Genomic DNA, 19,025 nt, shown 5'->3' on the forward strand with positions numbered 1-19,025 from the left:
TGGGGCTTCTGTGTGCAGGTCAGAGCAGGTTGTGACTTGGACACTATGGAATCAGATATCCAATGAGATGTTTCGATCCAGAGTCTTGTTCTGGATACAGGCATTGGAGCCACACACCCAGTAGCTGCCAGCACTTCCTTCTCACTTTCAGATGCTCCTGCTTTCAGATCTTTGGGACAAACACATCAGTCAGTGGACACTGAATGGCCTGCTGTCTAAAAATTAAGAGTCATAACCCAAGGAATCAGAGAAGTTGGGCTTTAGGTCTAGCACATCACTAAGTAGCTCTGCAGCCTTGGGCAGGGGAGCCCATGAAGTCCTGGGCCTCCACACCCTGGGTTCACAGTGGGTGCCTCTCTTCTCCCCCCATTCTGTGTGCACGTAGCTGCATTGCCCCCTTGCATGAGGGTTCTGACAGCCCCTCTTCTCCTGGTCCCTCTGCAGCAGTTACACGGGAGCAACATCCACTTCACCGATGGCTACGAGATCAAGGAAGACATCGGGGTCGGCTCCTACTCGGTGTGCAAGCGATGTGTGCACAAAGCCACTGACACCGAGTATGCCGTGAAGGTAAGGCAGGCCTGCCACGTGAGCAGGGCCCTGTGTGAGTGCAGCTCATGGGAGCACGTATGGCGCGTGGGAGCATGGGGCTTGGGGGCACAGCGTGTGTGCTCATGTGCTCAGCCGTGCAGTGACTCCAGCAGGGACACCTGAGCCTGGGTGAACATTCTCTCCATTTGCCATTTTCCAAGCTCTGATATGATGGAGTTCAGTTTGTTTTGATATGAGGTCATCCATTAAAAGATAGTTTTGCAAGTCACATCCAGCACGTAGGGACTGAGCACCTCTCGTAGCTTTGTGTATGACAGACACCAAGAATAAAAGCTTTGGGGCCCCAGTATTTTGAGAAAATAGAGTTGTGGGACAGGCACAGAATTTGGCAAGGAAAGGAAGGAAAGAAAAGAGGGCGAGAGGAAGAAAATACTCAAAGAAATAAATAAGCTTGGCTGGGCACAGTGGCTCACGCCTGTAATCGCAGCACTTTGGGAGGCCAAGGAGGGTGGATCACCTGAGGTTAGGAGTTTGAGACCAGCCTGACCAATATGGTGAAACCCCATCTCTAATTAATTAATAAGCAAGCAAGCATCTTGTATTATTTGTAGAAAACGTTGGCAGAGAGCTAGTGTTTTTACTCCCAACCATCAATAACAGTATATAGAAACAATATAACCCAATTTGGCAATCTCTACATAGTAACTTTAGCTTCTGTAATTGTTGCTAGTTTAAATATTTGATCTGGGAATCCAGAATACCAGTTTCTAGATTTTTTTCGTTAGTAAAATGTGGATTGAAGGTAAAATTTCCTGTTAAAATCAGAATTAAATTTATGTTAAGAAAAAAAAAAAACATTGTACATCTCTCTAAAAGACACTTGAAACTCCACCCCTTTCCCGTGGAGCTGAACCCCAGGCTGTCGCAGAGTGAGGTCCCAGCCTGTGCTGCCATCATGACTGGACCCGCCGAGCTTATTCCCAGACACATCCGTAGCACATGGTTTGCTTTCATATGAGGTCATCCATTATCTTGCCCTTCAAAGGACATCTGCGCAGCCAGCAAGTAGAGTATAAGGAGGAATTTTTATCAACTCTGATTCTCCTGCACTCTGACGAGATTGTTCAAATTGATGACAACATTGAGATGACCCCATCCCACCCTCATTTGCCCAGAGCTCCACTGAAATTTTAATGAAAATAGGTATCTCTCTTTTTTTTAATTGTACTTTAGGTTCTGGGGTACATGTGCAGATCATGCAGGATTGTTGCATAGGTACACACATGGCAATGTGGTTTGCTGTCTCCATCCTCCCGTCACCTACATCTGGCATTTCTCCCCATGTTATCCCTCCCTAACCTCCCCACCCCCATACTGTCCCTCCCTCGGCCCCCCTGAACAGACCCCAGTGTGTGATGCTCCACTCCCTGTGTCCATGTGTTCTCATTGTTCATCACCCGCCTGTGAGTGAGAACATGCGGCATTTGATTTTCTGTTCTTGTGTCAGTTTGCTGAGAATTATGGTTTCCAGATTCATCCATGTCCCTACAAAGGACATGAGCTTATTGTTTTTTATGGCTGCATAGTATTCCCTGGTGTATATGTGCCACATTTTCCTTGTCCAGTCTATCGTCGATGGGCATTTGGGTTGGTTCCAGGTGTTTGCTATTGTAAACAGTGCTGCAATGAACATTTGTGTGCATGTGTCCTTATAGTAGAATGATTTATAATCCTTTGGGTGTATATCCAGTAATGGGATTGCTGGGTCAAATGGAATTTCTATTTCTAGGTCCTTGAGGAAGCGCCACACTGTCTTCTACAATGGTTGAACTAGTTTACACTCCCACCAACAGTGTAAAAGTGTTCCTATTTCTCCACATCCTCTCCAGCATCTGTTGTCTCCAGATTTTTTAATGATCACCATTCTAACTGGTGTGAGGTGGTATCTCAATGTGGTTTTGATTGGCATTTCTCTAATAATCAGTGATGATGAGCATTTTTTCATATGTTTGTTGGCCTCATATATGTCTTCTTTTGAAAAGTGTCTATTCATATTCTTCACCCACTTTTGGATGGGTCTGCTTGTTTTTTTCTTGTAAATCTGTTTTAGTTCTTTGTAGATTCTGGATATTAGCCCTTTGTCAGATGGGTAGATTGAAAAAATTTTTTCCCATTCTGTTGGTTGCCAGTTCACTCTAATGACTGTTTCTTTAGCCGTACAGAAGCTCTGAAGTTTAATTAGATCCCATTTGTCTATTTTGGCTTTTGTTGCCAATGCTTTTGGTGTTTTAGTCATGAAGTCCTTGCCTATGCCTATGTCCTAAATGGTTTTGCCTAGGTTTTCTTCTAGGGTTTTTATGATGTTAGGTCTTATGTTTAAGTCTTTAATCCATCCGAAGTTAATTTTAGTGTAAGGTGTCAGGAAGGGGTCCAGTTTCTGCTTTCTGCACACTGCTAGCCAGTTTTCCCAACACTATCTATTAAACAGGGAATCCTTTCCCCATTGCTTGTTTTTGTCAGGTTTGTCAAAGATCAGATGGTTGTAGATGTGTGGTGTTGCCTCCAGGGCCTCTGAAAACAGATATTTCAAAAGGACAGATCCTCACGCATGGCCTGCATATTCACTGGGACTGTGCTTCTTTCACTGGGAAAACAAAAGACACCAGCCAAAACCAAATCTGAGGTCCCTTGATTTCAAGAATTTATGGATTATTGAATTTCTCAAACAAAAAAAAAAGTTTAAATATAGAGAAACAATCTGTGATTCCCTCTGATAGCATCTCTGTGTTTAGTCTGCGCAGAGTCTTGAACACATCCAGGAGAGGTAAAAGGAAGGAAATATATCATGATTGACAGTTACTGGGAAAATTGGGTGGAGACTGCAGTGTTACGTTAGTGGTAGAATGTCCACCCGAGGTGTGAAAAGCCGGAGAAAACCTGGTTTGTTATGAAGTGGCTGCCTCTGCAGCCTGGGGTGTGTAGGCTTGCTGTTTCTATTATTTGGATTGTTGAGGCTGGTTTGCCCTGCTCCTCCGTCTCATTGGGAGGGTTTAAAGGAGAACTTAGATGGGCGCCTACCATTTGCACATCCAGGCGCTGTTCTTTCGTCCAGATGTTCCAGTGGTGTGCCAGCAGTGAAGAGTAGACCTGTATTCTGCCTTAGACAAGAGAGTTGCACTTACACTTTGAAACGTATTTCACATAAGCATACGAAGCTCCTTGGAATTTTTTTCTGTCTGAGTCATTGCTCACAGAATTTCTTTAGATTGTTTATCAGGTGACAGACAGCAGTCCCAGAAACAATCACTGCGTGCCAGTGAGCTCAAAGAAACAAGCCTAGGGTTTGTCAGCCCAGCAGCCACGGTTCCCTTCTGGAAACAGCCTGCTCCTGTGAGGCGGATCAGCCCCTGTTTTGTGCCTCTGCAAGTAAATCCCCCAGTGACAAGGCAATGGTGTGTTTTCTCCTACTATTCCCATATCCAACTCTGATCTAAAGACACCATCTGAATTCAGCTTTGTTACATGGCTTATAACTGAGTCCCTCAGTCTTCGAAGATCTTGCTCAGGTCAAACCCTGTGGAATCTCAGCAGCAGCTCTCCGGGAAAGAAGCCAGGCACTGCGGCTCCAGCCAACGGTAGAAGAAAGGGGCTGGTCTTCCAGTTTCTCTTTCACAAAACTTGAAGTTCCCTGGACAAATGTAGCCAGTGCACATGGCAGGGATTTCCCTTGTGCCTTCTGAGACTACAGTGGATCATAATGTGTTGTCTGGATGATGCATAAATTAACCAAGCACGGGAAGGTGCAGCCCTTTGAAGGGCCCGGGACTTTCCATGGCTCCGGGTCCAGAAGGCTCCTGTGACCACAGCCATTTCAGAAGCACGTTTCAGCCGGTCAAGGGAGTGGTGGCAAGTTCATTTATCTGTGGGTAGACACAGTTGTTTGGATTTCCTTCAAAGGTGAATAAGCTGGTATTTCTGAGCAGCGAGTTTGTTATTTAGAATGAGCTCACTTGTTACCAAAACTTTGATGCAGTGCAGACCACTGTGTGGTTTTGTCTTCAGCATTTTCAGGTGGAATGTAATTGAAATACTTTTGGTCCTTGTCTGTATCCGCTGACTTGTTTATGAGAAGCAGCATCCCCACCTATTGACGGATGGACTGAGAAACAGCAAAGTTTGGTGATTTCCAATGTGACCCACAGCTAACCATGTGGCAGTTGATTGTCTGATGTGTGAGTTGGATCTCAGCTCAGCAGATGTCCTGCTGAGATTGTCCCTAGAATCCAGCTTTACCACTCCCAGTTGTCATGTGAGCCGCATACAAGCCCACCTACCCATGGCTCATGGATACAAACAGAGTCTGCTTCAGCAGTCCCGTCCTAGCCAGGCAGGGCTTCCTCCCATTCAATGGCATGGGCGACCCAGAAACCAATGATAAAGGAATGCAGCAATCGTGACTAAACAATGAGGCCAGTGACCAGAACAGATGGATTCTGCCCAGGGACATCATATTCATTTGGGGTGACTGTGGCCTCCAGGGGACACTGGCAATGTCTGGAGACTTTCTGGTTTTTACAGCTGGAGCAGGGGCTCCTGGCAGTGGTGGATATGGGTCAGGGAAGCTGGTCAGCATCCTGCAGTACACAGGACAGCCCCCACCACCTGCTACCCCAACAGAAGATTGACAAGCCCAAACTACAGCATCCTGTGGCTGAGGGCGGGTCTCATGTAGATAAAGGCCAGGAGGCTGATATTTTGGAGATAGGGGTGGAGATTTTCTTCTTCACCGAGTTTCTGGTGAGTCCTTTAGCAACAGGATGATGATCTGACCAAGAGCTCAGTGTTCCCCCATGCCGCAGGGCAGCCTGTACCCCCACCCCGCTGTGACTGAGCCATGACTCTAAGCACAGGTCCTTGTAAGAGGAGAGTGGGGCCAGCTCTTCACCTCTACGACGGTCAGATGCAGAGCTTCAGAGTGACTATGGAATCATGCTAGTTCCCACATTCCTGGAATAGCGTTATATTTCACTTTAACTTATTTCTGCATTTTTTGCAGGTTCCTAACGTTGCCATCGTTGTTACCCTGAGTCATGTAAACTACATTTAAGGTTATGCTTAAACCGGTTTACCCAAGCATATTCCCAGTCGACAAGACTGTCAGTTTCGAATTTATTTTCAGCTGCGTTTTTAACTTGAGTTCCTGCTCTACGCTGGGTACTGTGCTAAAGTTTGTGGGAAGTGGCAGCTAGAATTGGTCCTAATTTTAGTCCTAATTTTGGGACCGATTCTACCTACCGCAACATCCAGCAGTGCCCAACATAGAGCAGGGGCTCAGTTAACATGGGCTGAATGACAAGCTGGATTCCCAGGCTTGTCCCTCCCTCTCAACTTTGGCAAACAACACTGGAATGTCCAAGATCTTTCACTGGGGCAATGCGGCCTTGGGCGGGAAGACACTGCCCCTCTTCCTTCTCACACACACACGCCACGCCGCGTCCACCCTCGCGCACGCCACGCCGCGTCAAGCTGGACTTGCTTGATGCAGGCACTCTGCCAGTGCCCCCAGCCAGTGCTCTGATGGTTGAATGAGAAAAGCTTTTACGTTCCCTCAGCGCTTCCTCTTCCTTTTATCAGACACACTGTAGATGAACAGATGTGCCCTATTTTCTAATAACTACAAGCCATTTTATTGGGCTGAAACAGCTAAGTAATCTGATGTAAAATTAAAGTCCGCCTTTGTTTTTTTAACCAAAAACGAAGTGGAGAGTAGTGGTAGGAGACGAAATTGTGTAGGACTTCAAAATAGCGTGACGTGTAGCTGCATAGCACCCTTCATTTAAAATCAGATTAAAATAGAAGTGATGATTAAGTGTTGGACGTAATCATGATGCAGGAGGATTAAAAGGAAGGGGAGAGCTGTATTTGAAAGAAAAAGTAATATTCCTACTCAGAGATGCCGTATTCACTTTATGAGAATTGAAAGAGGGCACTGTTTTTATTTTACTCTTAGGTCTTTATGGCCTAACGTAATTAGGTACATACTCTAGATAGTACTGATTTGTAGAAATGGGAGGATTCCTGGTGTTATATTGGTGGGAGAATACATAGGAATACGTAAATATATACAGTTGGCACTTGAACAATACGGGGTTGAATTGTAAGGATCCACTTATGCAGTGTTTTTTCAATGAACATATTGGAAATTTTTTTGGAGATTTGTTAGGATTTGAAGAAACTCACAGACAAACCACATGGCCTAGAAATACTGAAAAATTAAGAAAATGGTAAGTCGGAATGCATAAAGTATACGTAGATGTTAGTCTATTTTATCATTTTCTACTATAAAATATACACAGATTTATTACAAAAAGTTAAAATTTATCATAATGTGTGGGCTCAAGCACAAATCATACGTGGCGCCATCTGCAGTTGAGATCAATGTAAACATAGACGCAGCATTGACTCATAGCTGCATGAAGTTAACTGTGGTGAATCCTGCACTACTGTGAGTTCCACAGCCACCTTCCGTTGCTGCTGTAGCGAGCTCAGGTGTTGGAAGGACCCGCTTTAAATGCCCCGTGACACTCATCATCTCCGTGGAGCAGCCTCTCTCCAGGGAATTGGGAATCCACATAAAAAATGGTGTCTCGTGGTTCTCACATATTTTTTCACCCTGTTTAGTGCAGTACCATAATCCTTGAATAACACCATAGAACCTATGAGAAGTGCCACTAGGGACGCTGTGAGTGCTCCCAAGAAGCAGAGAAAGTCATGACATGACCAGAAAAGTTGAAATGCTCGACACGTGCCCCAGGTTGCGGTCTGCAGCTGCGAGTGCCCATCTTCCAGACAGACGATCCATCTGTGAACAGACAGCATAAACTCACTGCATCCAGAAATGCAGTACCGAACACTAAATGTATTTTCTCTTCCTTATAATTTTCTTAGTCACATTTTCTTTTCCTTAGATCGTATTATTATAAGAATACAGTATATAATACATATAACATACAAATACGTGTTAATGGACTGTTTCTGTTATCAATAAGGCTTTAAGTCAACAATAGGCTATTAATAGTTAGGTCTGGGAGAGTCAAAAGTTATATGTGGATTTTTGTCTGCTTGAGGGGTCGGTACCTCTAACCCTAGGTTGTTCAAGGGTCAACCGTCTACACCTATCAGAGCTAATTCACTACAGAAATGTTAGCTTGTGTCACTAGTATCTTTCCATCTCATAAGCTTAATACAGGTACCTTGAGAGGGCTCTTGACCACCTCTACTAATGACTCAAGTTTTATTTATGACAGATGTCATGATAGGCATAAAGCTACTTTACATCACTCAAGTGCCAATTTTGCCACCTTGACCCTCTTTCACAAAACACCAACATCGGTAAATATGTGAAGAGAAAACTTCCCAAGAGCTGAAGTCTCTGAGGCAGGAACTGTAGGCGTTAATAGAATGGACAAGAGTCACAAGGTGAAGAGAGCAGACACTTCATGCTCAGTACCTGCCGAAACTGCTATGAACGCTCTGTGTGTGTGAAGTCATTTAATCCTCACAGTGCCCCACGGTGTAATCATTTTCATTATCCCTGTGAGGGAACAGAAACTCAGAGCTGTCACCACATATGAGAAGTCGCAGCCAGTCAGCAGGAGAGCAGGTTCCCGTCCAAGCAGTCAGACCCCACGTGCACGCTCCCAACCCCTCTCCGGCATACCCACTCGTCATGAGGGTGGGAACCCGATGTTCTGTTTCAGCCAGATGCTCTGTACATCTCAGAGTGCCCAGACCATGAAAGAATGAGGCAGCATTCAGAGCAGATGGGGCTGGGCAGTAAGGCTGGGCTTCAGAACAGATGGAAAGCTCAAGTCATGGGACCTGTGAGAGAAATCCATTGTTTGACACACAGCAAGGTCCCTAGGCTTTCAGGGGAAGGTGTGCCAGGTACACGTGGAGCTCTATTTAAAATCACACCTAAGTCTCTGGGTCTTACAAGCCTGGGTGTACCCCAGTGAAAGGCCCTGACCCCACCAAGTGGGCCACGGTTCAGCCGTGTAAGCACCGAGTGGCAGCCAGGCCGCTTCCTCCAGCTTCACCTCCAAGGGCACAGCGCACCTGGTTCCTCCAGCACTCAGCTGCGAGGCCCCCAGCCAGGGCCCCGGCCTCCGGCAGCTGCTCCAGCTTCCTTCCCCACGATATTCAGGATGGTCTGCGTTCACGGGGACCTTTGTTTTCGGTCTGTGCTCCGAGGTCACTGGCAGCACTGACCCTGGCTCCTGTGGATCACAGCCTGCTCCTCCTCGGGGCAGCACCTGGGCTTGTGGCCGAAGCTGCATCTTGAAAGAACCCATGGCCTCAAGCTGGGCACCGCAGTGAGCTGCACGGAACTGAGGAGGGGGCTCAGGGGAGCTTGCGTTCAGGCTGACTCCGGAGGATCCAGTACAGATCCTGCAAAGAATTCTAAGCTATTGAGAAAGCCGCAGATGGCTCCATCGTGGGGCTTCCCAGTGTCACGTGGGGCGTTAGCTGCACCCGTCCCAGGGAAGAGAGGTGACTGTGCTGCGGAGTCAAACCACTGTGGCCAAACCTGGAAGGAGGAAGGTCAAGGCCAGTCCTGGCTTTTGAGATCAAAACACATTTTTTACAGAAACCTTTTGAAAATTTGAAGCAAAGAGAAACAGCAGTTGAAAGGTCAGCTATGTGGAGGAGCAACATTAACCATCTCAAGAACGGCAGTGACGCAGAGACAGACGGAGGCTTAGATGCCATCACAGCCACAGTGGAAGCACAGAGAACGGAGCGGGTTCACAGGCACAGAGGCTGGACTAGGAGCAGTTAAATAAAACAGAAAATAGAAAAGAAAGAAAGCAACATTTAGAAGGACAAGGAAGGAGACTGGGCAGCTTTGGTAACAGATTGCATAACTGAGGAAAACAGGGGCATAAATTTCTCTTCAGAAGAGAAGGACTCAGAGAAGATGGGAAATGACGGAATCGCCTGCCAGAACAGCGGCTCTGCCCAGCCCGTGTCTCCGCACAGCCATTCTCTAATCAGGGAAGCTCCTCAGTGCAATTCGTTGGGCATTTGTATCTCCTGGAAACAAACACTGGGAAGTTGCCTTTCTGGATGACTTAACCCTTTGCCCGTTTTCCCCCAAGAATACTCATTGGCGGTGCCTGCGGCTGAGTGTTTGCCCCGAGATAACTTTGCCGTAAAATATATCGCTTTTAGGATTTTTGCATCACTCTAGTATATTGACTTTGGAGACAGAGGACATCATTGTATTGATAGCATTCCATTTTTAGTAATGGCATTTCCATTTACAAAGCACACTCGTTATCGATAGCTGATAATGTGAAATCCTAGAACACAGCATTCCTACCTAGTGGGAGTTAACTTCCTTCTTAAACAGTTGTTGGTTCAAGATTCATTTGATGAATCCAGTTTTTTCAAAATAGACAATTCTGTTGATTCAGACAATTCTGATACTAGTTCCGTTGAGAAATAACTCCCTTAACAGTTTTTACATTTTATTTTCATATTGAATATCAGTCAGATTTGCTTCAGCCTCTATGAGCGTGTTTATGTAAAATTAAATGAGCGCTGGCAGTGAGCTGCATTTTCTTTTTTCCAGATGGGAAGGGGTTAATGTGATTGGCTCGTGGGTTTGTCTCTCAGAAGCTCAGCCCCTCCCAGCAGGCGTACTGGAGGACGGTCATCAGCTAGAAAGTGTGGGAGGACGGTCATCAGCAAGAAGGTGTGGCCTGCGCCTCCGGCCCGCCGCGTGTCCCTGAGCCCGTCTCACTGGCTCCCACCCACCAGCCTAAACTTGGTTCTGACTCTCTCTGGTCTTTCCACATGGACTTGTTTCTTATTGTCGATGCAATACATTACCACACATCTAGTGGCTTAAAACAACCTCAGCTTATCGTCTTCCAGCTCCGGAGGTCAAAGTTCCAAAATCTGTCTCACCGGGCTAAAGTCCAGTGTCCTCAAGGCTGGTTCCTCTCACGGGGTCTGGGGGCTGAGAGTGGATACACAAGCAGATGGTGGCCAGGCCGGGCGCCCAGAAGTCTGACCCGCACCTGCAGCTAGCCCCTTTACCTACAGTACACCACTCGGGAGGCCAGCGGCTGTGTCAGGCTGGCAGGAAGCCAGATTGCTATCTCTAGTGACAATCCAGGAAGCTGAACTATGACTTCTGTGACAGTCAGCCCCACATGGCCAGGACTTGATGAATGACTGACAGCTTCCTAAGTTCTGTTCCTGCTTCTGACTCAGGACCAACCGGAGAACACAAATGTGCACCCGAAGCCCACAGGATGCCCGATTTTAGTTCCCCGCCTCCGTCTTCTGCCACCAGCAGCCTCCTTCACCCACATCATCTTCCTACGCACGTTCCCCTGCGTGGGGTGTTCACTGTCTGTGTGCACAGCCCCACGAAGACATCCACCCAGGGGAGCAAAGGCTTTGTTTTGTTTTTGCTGTAGTTCCGGCACCTCAAAAAAGGCACATGGCAGGAACTCACTCCATTTTAGCAGATAATGAAGAGGCTCCTCATCTTCATGTAGCATAAATACTTGGTAGCAAAAGGCTAAGTGTTGATTAAAAGAAAAATATATGGCCAGGTGCGGTGGCTCACGCCTGTAATCCCAGCACTTTGGGAGGCTGAGGCAAGTGGATTACAAGGTCAGGCGTTCAAGACCAGCCTGACCAACATGGTGAAACCCCATCTCTACTAAAAGTACACACACACAAATTAGCCGGGTATGATGGTGTGTGCTTGTGTGCCTGTAATTCCAACTACTCAGGAGGCTGAAGCAAGAGAATCACTTGAACCAGGAGGCAGAGGTTACAGTGAGCCAAGATCATGCCACTGCACTCCAGCCTGGGGAACAGAGTGAGACTCTCAAAAAAAAAAAAAAAAAAAATGCTGAGCACAGTGGCTCATGCCTGTAATCCCATCACTTTGGGAGGCTGAGGCAGGTGGATCACCTGAGGTCAGGAGTTGAAGACCAGCCTGGCCAACATAGCAAAACCTTGTCTCTACTAAGAATACAAAAATTAGCCGGGTATGGTGGCACATGCCTGTGGTCCTAGCTACTCGGGAGGCTGAGGCAGAAGAATTGCTTGAACCTGGGAGGCGGAGGTTGCAGTGAGCCGAGATTGTGCCATTGCACTCCAGCCTGGGCGACAAAGTGAGACTCTGTCTCAAAAAATAAATAATTAATTAATTAAAAATAAATAAAAGAAAAATATGAGTCAGAAGCTTTACTTCAAATTTGAATTTTTTAAATCAGCGTTTATAACATAATTGTTCAACAGAGCACTTCGTGCCTTTGGAATGCCTTTCGTTCTGCAGCAGTCCCCTCATTCAGGAAGCTGGCTACTTTTTTCATTCATTGAGACTTTTTTTATTGGACATTTTTCCTTCGGCAGACACAGGGCAAGGTGAGAGCACAGACCTGCTCCAGGGAGCTCACAGCTCAGCCATTTAGGAATTGTGTCAATGACAGAACCAGAGACTACACCAAAAAGTGGAATGCAACTCCAGAATCTGAAATTAAAAGAACTGTACAGCTGGTTTAGCTCTTTCTCTTGGCCTATGGTAGCTTCAAACACGTGGTACCAGCATACATGCCCATTCACTGACAGTTCCACTCGTAAATTTCTCTTCTATTGTCTGCAAGGCTGTGCTGGAGAAGGAGACTGTTCAAGCTCAGTGAGGCCGAGTTTTCCCAGAAAGAAGCACATGCCTTAAGATGTAGCTACTCCACCTTTTCAGTAGCGAATTTTTGTTGTTATGTTATTAAAACTACCTTAGGCCGGGTGCAGTGGCTCATGCCTGTAATCCCAGCACTTCGGGAGGCCCGAGGCTGGCAGATCACCTGAGGTCAAGGGTTCAATTAATTCCAAATTCTCTTAAAAAAAAAAAAAAAAAAGTCGAGACCATCCTGGCCAACACAGTGAAACCCCGTCTCTACTAAAAATATTAGCCAGGCATGGTGGCACGCACCTGTGGTCCCAGCTACTCGGGAGGCTGAGGTGGAAGAATCGCTTGAACCCAGGAGGCGGAGGTTGCAGTGAGCCGAGATTGCGCCACTTCACTCCAGCCTGGAGACAGAGCAAGACTCCGTCTCAAAAAATGAAAATAAAAAATAAAAATAAATAAAAAAAGAGTTCAAGACCAGCCTGGTGAACATGGTGAAACCTCGTCTCTACTAAAAATACAAAAAAATAAGAACTAGCTGGGCGTGGTGATGCACACCTGTAGTCTTAGCTACGTGGGGAAGCTGAGGCAGAATAATTGCTTGAACCAAGGAGGCAGAGGTTGCAGTGAGCCAAGATCACACCACTGCACTCCAGCCTGGGTGACAGAGGGAGACTCCATCTCAAAAAAAAAAAAAAGTAGCTTAGTTTGCTTTAGCAATAGAATCTGATAAAGCAAGATCTTTAGAACTGTGGAATAGTGTGAGTCACCCAGTTCTAAATTGTAGTGATAAGGTTCTGTGTCACCCAGCTCTTAGCTGTAATGATAAGGTTCTGTGTCACCCAGCTCTTAGCTGTAGTGTTTGTGGTTCTGTGTCACCCAGCTCTTATCTGCAGTGATGTGGTTCTGTGTCACCCATCTCTTAGCTGTAGTGATGTGGTTCTGAGTCACCGAGCTCTTAGCTGTAGTGATGTGGTTCTGTGTCACCCGGTTCTTGGCTGTAGTGATTGTGGTTCTGAGTCACCCGGCTCTTGGCTGTTGCGATGAGGTTCTGAGTCACCCAGCTCTTAGCTGTAGCAATGCGGTTCTGTGTCACCCGGCTCTTAGCTGTAGCGATGCAATTCTGAGTCACCTGGCTCTTAGCTGTGGCAATGAGGTTCTGTGTCACCTGGCTCTTAGCTGTAGTGATGAGGTTCTGAGTCACCCAGCTCTTAGCTGTAGCGATGCAGTTCTGAGTCACCCGGCTCTTAGCTGTGGCAATGAGGTTCTGAGTCACCTGGCTCTTAGCTGTAGTGATGAGGTTCTGAGTCCCCCGGCTCTTAGCTGTAGCGATGCAGTTCTGAGTCACCCGGCTCTTAGCTGTGGCAATGAGGTTCTGTGTCACCTGGCTCTTAGCTGTAGTGATGAGGTTCTGTGTCACCTGGCTCTTAGCTGTAGTGATGAGGTTCTGAGTCCCCCGGCTCTTAGCTGTAGCGATGTGGTTCTGAGTCACCCAGCTCTTAGCTGTAGCGATGCGGTTCTGAGTCAGCGGCTCTTAGCTGTAGTGATGCGGTTCTGAGTCACCCAGCTCTTAGCTGTAGCGATGCGGTTCTGAGTCAGCCGGCTCTTAGCTGTAGCGATGAGGTTCTGAGTCCCTCGGCTCTTAGCTGTAGTGATGAGGTTCTGTGTCACCCGGCTCTTAGCTGTAGCGATGTGGTTCTGAGTCAGCCGGCTCTTAGCTGTAGCGATGCAGTTCTGAGTCAGCCGGCTCTTAGCTGTGGCAATGAGGTTCTGAGTCACCTGGCTCTTAGCTGTAGTGATGAGGTTCTGAGTCCCCCGGCTCTTAGCTGTAGCGATGCAGTTCTGAGTCACCCGGCTCTTAGCTGTGGCAATGAGGTTCTGTGTCACCTGGCTCTTAGCTGTAGTGATGAGGTTCTGAGTCCCCCGGCTCTTAGCTGTAGTGATGTGGTTCTGAGTCACCCAGCTCTTAGCTGTAGCGATGCGGTTCTGAGTCACCCAGCTCTTAGCTGTAGCGATGCGGTTCTGAGTCAGCCGACTCTTAGCTGTAGTGATGAGGTTCTGTGTCACTTAGCTCTTAGCTGTAGTAATGAGGTTCTGAGTCACCCAGCTCTTAGCTGTAGCGATGAGGTTCTGAGTCCCTCGGCTCTTAGCTGTAGTGATGAGGTTCTGAGTCACCCGGCTCTTAGCTGTAGTGATTGCGGTTCTGAGTCACCCGGCTCTTGGCTGTTGCGATGAGGTTCTGAGTCACCCGGCTCTTAGCTGTAGCGATGCGGTTCTGTGTCACCTGGCTCTTAGCTGTAGCGATGCGGTTCTGAGTCACCCAGCTCTTAGCTATAGTGATAAGGTTCTGAGTCACCCAGTTCTTAGCTGTAGCGATGCAGTTCTGAGTCAGCCGACTCTTAGCTGTAGTGATGAGGTTCTGTGTCACTTAGCTCTTAGCTGTAGTAATGAGGTTCTGTGTCACCCGGCTCTTAGCTGTAGCGATGTGGTTCTGTGTCACCTGGCTCTTAGCTGTAGCGATGCAGTTCTGAGTCAGCCGACTCTTAGCTGTAGTGATGAGGTTCTGTGTCACCTGGCTCTTAGCTGTAGCAATATGGTTCTGAGTCACCCGGCTCTTAGCTGTAGCGATGCAGTTCTGAGTCACCCAGCCCTTAGCTGTGGTGATGCAGTTCTGTGCTACCTAGTCCTTAACTCTAGTGATGTGGTGTGGCCACACAGGCCTGGAGCATGGGCCAGACTTCTTGAGGAGGTGCTCCAATCTGTATTCATGTGAGACTGTTGAAAAGAACGTCACGTTTCTGCGCTCATCTTCATACTGTGTGTGTAATTTGTAGACTGAAAAAGAAACGGAATTAAGACAGATGCTTGGCATGAATAGAGCTTATTTTTAGAGGGAGAACTGATGAGCTTGGAAATTTTAATTTTTTCCACCAGGAAGAAACCGGAGTTATTTCTCTCTGTCATTAGTTTAAATTAATTTTATAGGAGAAGGTGTCTGTTAAATTTCACAAATGATTACATGCTCTCCTACCCTTGTTTCAAGTACGATGCTGATCCTTTTGGCAAGTCAAAGGAAATGTCCTCTGTAGCACCAGCATTCTGCAAGCCTGTGAGCTCACACCACCATCTGCGTAGTCAGTGCCTCAAAGCCATCTGGCCGAGTTGCTCTGTGTCCCGAGAGACATGTCTCCACTGGTGGAGAGAGACGAGAAAGACAGGAAAGGTGGAGAAATGCAAAGACCAGAGGAAGTGGGAAAGGTGTGTCCAGAGCAGTGAAGCCTCCTGTTACTGCCTTTGGCGGGCAGGAGGAAAGGTGTTTCAGGAGCGATGAAGCCTCTGGTTCCCGCCTTCGGCCGGCAGGAATGGCAGTGTTTGACACGTGGCTGCATGTGTCACTGCTAAGGAAGATCACAGTTGTGTGCCATCCGTGTTGAACCCAGAATTGCTTTGTGGTTATTCAGACAGCTTGACTTCGCATCTCTAAAGAAGGTGGAAATACTCAGCTTGCTCTGTGGCAACACCGTGAAAAGCTTATTTACCAGCTGTGGTGGGTGGCCGGTGCCTGGGTAGTGTCCTTTTCTGTAGGTTGTAGGTGTCCTTTCTAACCAGCTGTTGCCAGGTGAGAAAAGGAAAACTGAGCGCGCTTGTCCCCGCCCACTGCGCCACTCCTGCCCCGCCCACCGCGCCACTCCTGCCCGCGGCGGGTCAGTATTATTTGAGCATCGGCCTGGAGGGGAGGCCTTGTTCATCACCACGCTTGCTGAGAAGGCTTCCGTCTTATTGCATAGTAAAGATTATAAAACAGTATTATTCTCAGAATGAGGAATGCCATCTACCAGAGCTTGCTCTAATAAGAGAGAATCCAACACAGTCAACCCCAAGAAACCGACCCCATGGAGAATAACTCACTGCCTGGTGCTCCTGGACACTGCGCCCAAACCCGGCTCCCCGCAGCAGATCCTGGTCTTGTACTCCAGGACTGTAGCCACACCTCACGGCTCATTCCCTGTGTGAGCACTCTCCATCCTTACCTTTCTCGAATAGCTCTCCCTCCCTGCAAAAATAAAAACGAAAAGCAAAAAAAAAAAAAAAAAATTTCCAAAAAAGTTCCAGGGAAAAGCAGTCAATGTTTCCTGACAGCATCCGGAGGGAAACACGGGCTCGGAACTGCCTTGCCACTTTGGGTCCGAGCCTTGTCTGCGCAGGCTTGATTTGGAACAATTCTGCCCAGGGCAGGGGAAGGCAGAAGCCCAGGAGGACGATGTGAGAACCTATTCCTGCCGTGACTCCACTGTGGGACTTCCCTTCCAGAACGGGGATCACCATTACCCCTATAAACCCACCCTCCTCGCTTCCCTGTGCCCCAGAGGCTGGAAGGCTGGGAGGCTGGGAGGCCGGGAAGCAAGGAAGCCAGGATGCTGACTGTTAGGGGCCACTTCCACGCCTCTGGCTTCTGGGCAGTTCTGCTAATGCGAGACAGACACCACCAGGGTGAGAAGAGAAGCGTGGGGCCGAGGCCTCTCTGCCCACAGCCCCTGTCAGGGTGCCCCTCCCCACCCAGAGCAACCCCTTCTGGTACTGTGACCGCCCCTGCGCAGCTCTTTGGCCTTGGGAGCTAGGACTGCCCCCGAGGCATGACAGCGTGCCCTGCTCGCCAGCCACTGACCCTCTGGCCACTCCACTGTTTTGCAAACAATCCCTTAATGAAGCACTCTGGGTTGACCCAGTTGGTGTGACATCTGATTTTTTTTCCCTGGGGCTTTCACTGAAACGCGCTCTACTGCTGACGTTAGTTTTGAACATCACACTGCTTCATGGCACTGACTCGCAGTGAAGATTCAGAGACAGGACCCAAGGCGGCATTTCAGGGCCGTAAATGTGACAGGTCACAGCCACTTGGTCTCTTACCTGGGGGCATCAGGGTAATTCTATTTTATCTCTGTAATAAGAATAACTCCTACCAAGTGCTTTCTCCTTGCAACAGGGAGAATATGAAGGGATCGATTCACATTAATTTGCTAAATCTTAACAGTGACCCAGAGGAGTGCCTGCTGTTTCCTAGTTTTTACAGATGAAGAAAGCTAGGTTCAGAGAGGCACGGGGAGCTGCTGCAACCCCATGGGAGTGGACAGGGAGACCAGGTCTCAGCTGGGGCCAGACCGCCTCCATGGCTGGGCCACCAACCACGCTGCAATGGCCTCCCAGGAGCGACGCCTTTCTCCACCTTCCCATTCCCTCCATGGGAGCTGAGCCTGCAGACACCCACGTTCAGGCACCAGAATGTCATGGCCACAGGCCAAGCCACTCACGCCCACAGTCGTGTTCTCACCTCGGACAGCGAACCTGACTTCCCCTCGGGAGCAAACCAGATGTTTGCTGAAAGAGCGCTGGCTCTGCCCTGCGGAGAGACACAGCCCCACTCATGGGCCCCTTGGGGTCTCCTCCAGATGAGCTCCTGCTCGCACGGGACCTGGGCCTGGGAGCTTCTTTCATTTTCCTCCATTTCCCCAAAACCACCTCAGAGAACAGGTGGTGTGTGGTGTTCGGTTGTGGACAGAGGTGCTTTGGGGGTTCCGCCAAGCAATTAAATGATTTTGAAAAAGTCGTAACTAATCCATTGAGAATGTACTAAAAGCCAACATGCATACTCCAATGTGTATCAGATTCCAACAAAGACCAGGACAGCAGCTCCGATGGGTTGAAATCCAGTGTGCCTCACAGGCATGCATACATACTAGCTTTTATTACAACTGAAAATAGTTTTTAAAGGAAGCAAGATTTTAAGGTAATCTATCTTTGAAAACTGTTCACAAATATTTATTACTGTAAGTCAGAATTTTTCTGAAGACTCACAACAGAAGAACATATAGAAATAAAATAGATACCAGGGTTGATAGGGCAGCGTCTGCAGTCCCAGATTCTTTAAAATAGTCACATTGTCCTCCAATTTCAGCTTACAAAATACATTTTGGAATTCTTTCTTTAATTTTTGAATAGACAATATATTCTTGTGGTTCAAAATTTTATAAAATTCATGTGGATACAGCAAGGCCTCCCTCCCCTCATGGCCCCCAGGCACCTGTTCCCCTCTCGCAGGCAGCCCAGGCAATTGAATGTTTCCTCCTTCCTTCCAGGGTGATTTTATGTACCCACAAGGAAATAGACGTGTGTATTTGCATTCTTCTCTCCATTTTGAAAACAAGGGATGGCTTAGGGAGCACCTGCTCCCCGGCGGCCTCTTTCACTCAGTGTATCTTGAAGCCCGTCCCCGGCGGTGGAGGAAAGGCTTCCGCTTTCTTGGTTACTCTGCATCCCGTTCCATCGTGAGAGTGACAAACAGATTCATGCTAAGAGCACATCCCTTTATCATAAAATCATATTTGTGAAAAAACATCTTCTACTGAATTTTTTATAAAAATCCATAAATGTATTTTAACCTTCTCTAATTGCAAAGAGAGGATCCCAGGGAGATGGGATATCCCCAGGCAGCTGGGAGCAGTGGAGTTCAGGCACCTGACAGCCAGCTTCCCCTCTAAGGGGTGCAGGACTAGCCCCCCAGGACCCGGAACTAAGGCTGTGGAACATGAGGGAGCATCCCCCACTCCTCCTCCTTCAGTGATTTTTTTAAAAGTCTGTACTTGAGAATGCATTTATGTTGGTAATGGAAATAATCCTAGTGCCCTCGCTAAAACTTTTGTAGGATTAAATGCAGCCAAAGGAGAGAAATATTGTGTCCAGAAAGGGACCCTAACTTTTCTGT

At 47.7% G+C, this 19,025-nt stretch overlaps 1 protein-coding gene across 6 annotated transcripts in view; it reads left to right on the top strand.

Moving 5' to 3' along the window:
• RPS6KA2 (ribosomal protein S6 kinase A2) overlaps positions 1-19,025 on the top strand; it is a 457,314-nt gene that overhangs the window by 417,418 nt on the left and 20,871 nt on the right. For all 6 annotated transcript variants that reach the window (XM_064360463.1, XM_064360465.1, XM_064360467.1 and 3 more), the window contains one exon: positions 445-570. In XM_064360463.1, coding sequence (XP_064216533.1) covers positions 445-570 — 126 coding nt within the window. The remainder of the gene's footprint in view (positions 1-444; positions 571-19,025) is intronic.

This window comes from Aotus nancymaae, unplaced genomic scaffold, assembly GCF_030222135.1.
Source record: "Aotus nancymaae isolate 86718 unplaced genomic scaffold, 86718_ANA_hifiasm-v0.15.2.pri h1tg000040l, whole genome shotgun sequence".
NCBI lineage: Eukaryota > Metazoa > Chordata > Mammalia > Primates > Aotidae > Aotus > Aotus nancymaae.